This window comes from Papilio polytes, unplaced genomic scaffold, assembly GCF_000836215.1.
Source record: "Papilio polytes unplaced genomic scaffold, Ppol_1.0 DF822067.1, whole genome shotgun sequence".
Taxonomy (NCBI): domain Eukaryota; kingdom Metazoa; phylum Arthropoda; class Insecta; order Lepidoptera; family Papilionidae; genus Papilio; species Papilio polytes.
Window position 1 is genome coordinate 6,399,593 of NW_013527137.1, and position 981 is coordinate 6,400,573.

Consider the following 981-nt stretch of genomic DNA (forward strand, 5'->3'; position numbering starts at 1 on the left):
ATTCTTATTAAATAAAGAGATTAGTTCCATTTCGTTCGGGAGGTAGATTAAAAGCTGACCTTGATGACTCTGTCGTAAACGTCCATGGCGCGCACCCAGCGACATAGACCTTCGCAGGCCGACGACACCTTAGCGATCACCACAGGATCAAACTCGCGATCAGGAATATATCTAAAAACGAAAGTACTTTCATCGTTAGCGGAACCAAGAATTTCGTAGAGTCACAAACAATTTCATGTTGCTTACTTGTCACGGATCCTCTTCATAATAGCTGTTGGAATGTTATCTTTGTCGTAATTTTTTAAGCTTTCCAAAAACTTCATGTCACCGAGCATCTTTTGTGAAGGTCCCCAATAATCTTCGTATGGTTTACCTGAAAAAAAAATCATTTCATTACAGATAAAAAGGTCACAAATAAAATCTAAAATATAAAACTTCCTTTGGCATTATGTTTTAATTACATTCCGATTTAGTTACCATTAGCGTCCATTTTCCTATCACCCTTGATGCCCTTCATGACGCAGACCGCCTCCATGACGAGCTTGACGCCGGCGGGCGGGTTCTTCATAGCCTTGACGAGCGTGATGTCTGCGGGCTTTAGCGTGTTGAGAGCAGAAAGCGCGGCCTCCAGCGCGGGCACCGCCTCCGCCAGGTCCGACTCACAGTCGTCCTTGATGGCCTGCGCGGCCGCCGCCGCCTCGTTCGCCAGGGCCTCGTCCGCTCCCACTATCTCTTTATCAACTCATACTTATACTAGACATTCAACCACTATTCAAAAAATTCAAACTGCTGTTTTACTATAGAAGTCGTTTAAACTCTATAATTGAAGTTCAATAGACTTCAATAAAGATAGAGCAATGAATGACGTAATAGTTCTTCATTAATGCCGACCTCTTTCTGTTTCTCGACGAGCACTGTATCCTGCTCTATCTTGATCATAAGTTTCTCTGTGCGCTCGGAGGTGTCGACGAGCTGCGGCTG

The 981-nt window shown here is 44.3% G+C and overlaps 1 protein-coding gene across 1 annotated transcript in view; it reads right to left on the reverse strand.

Annotated features, from left to right (window-relative positions):
- Nucleotides 1–981, reverse strand: part of LOC106106905 (dynein heavy chain 3, axonemal-like) — a 22,059-nt gene that overhangs the window by 7,458 nt on the left and 13,620 nt on the right. Inside the window, exons 40-43 of the mRNA XM_013287563.1 lie at nt 892–978; nt 478–730; nt 247–373; nt 60–171 (exon numbers count right to left, since the gene is read on the reverse strand). Coding sequence (XP_013143017.1) covers nt 60–171; nt 247–373; nt 478–730; nt 892–978 — 579 coding nt within the window. The remainder of the gene's footprint in view (nt 1–59; nt 172–246; nt 374–477; nt 731–891; nt 979–981) is intronic.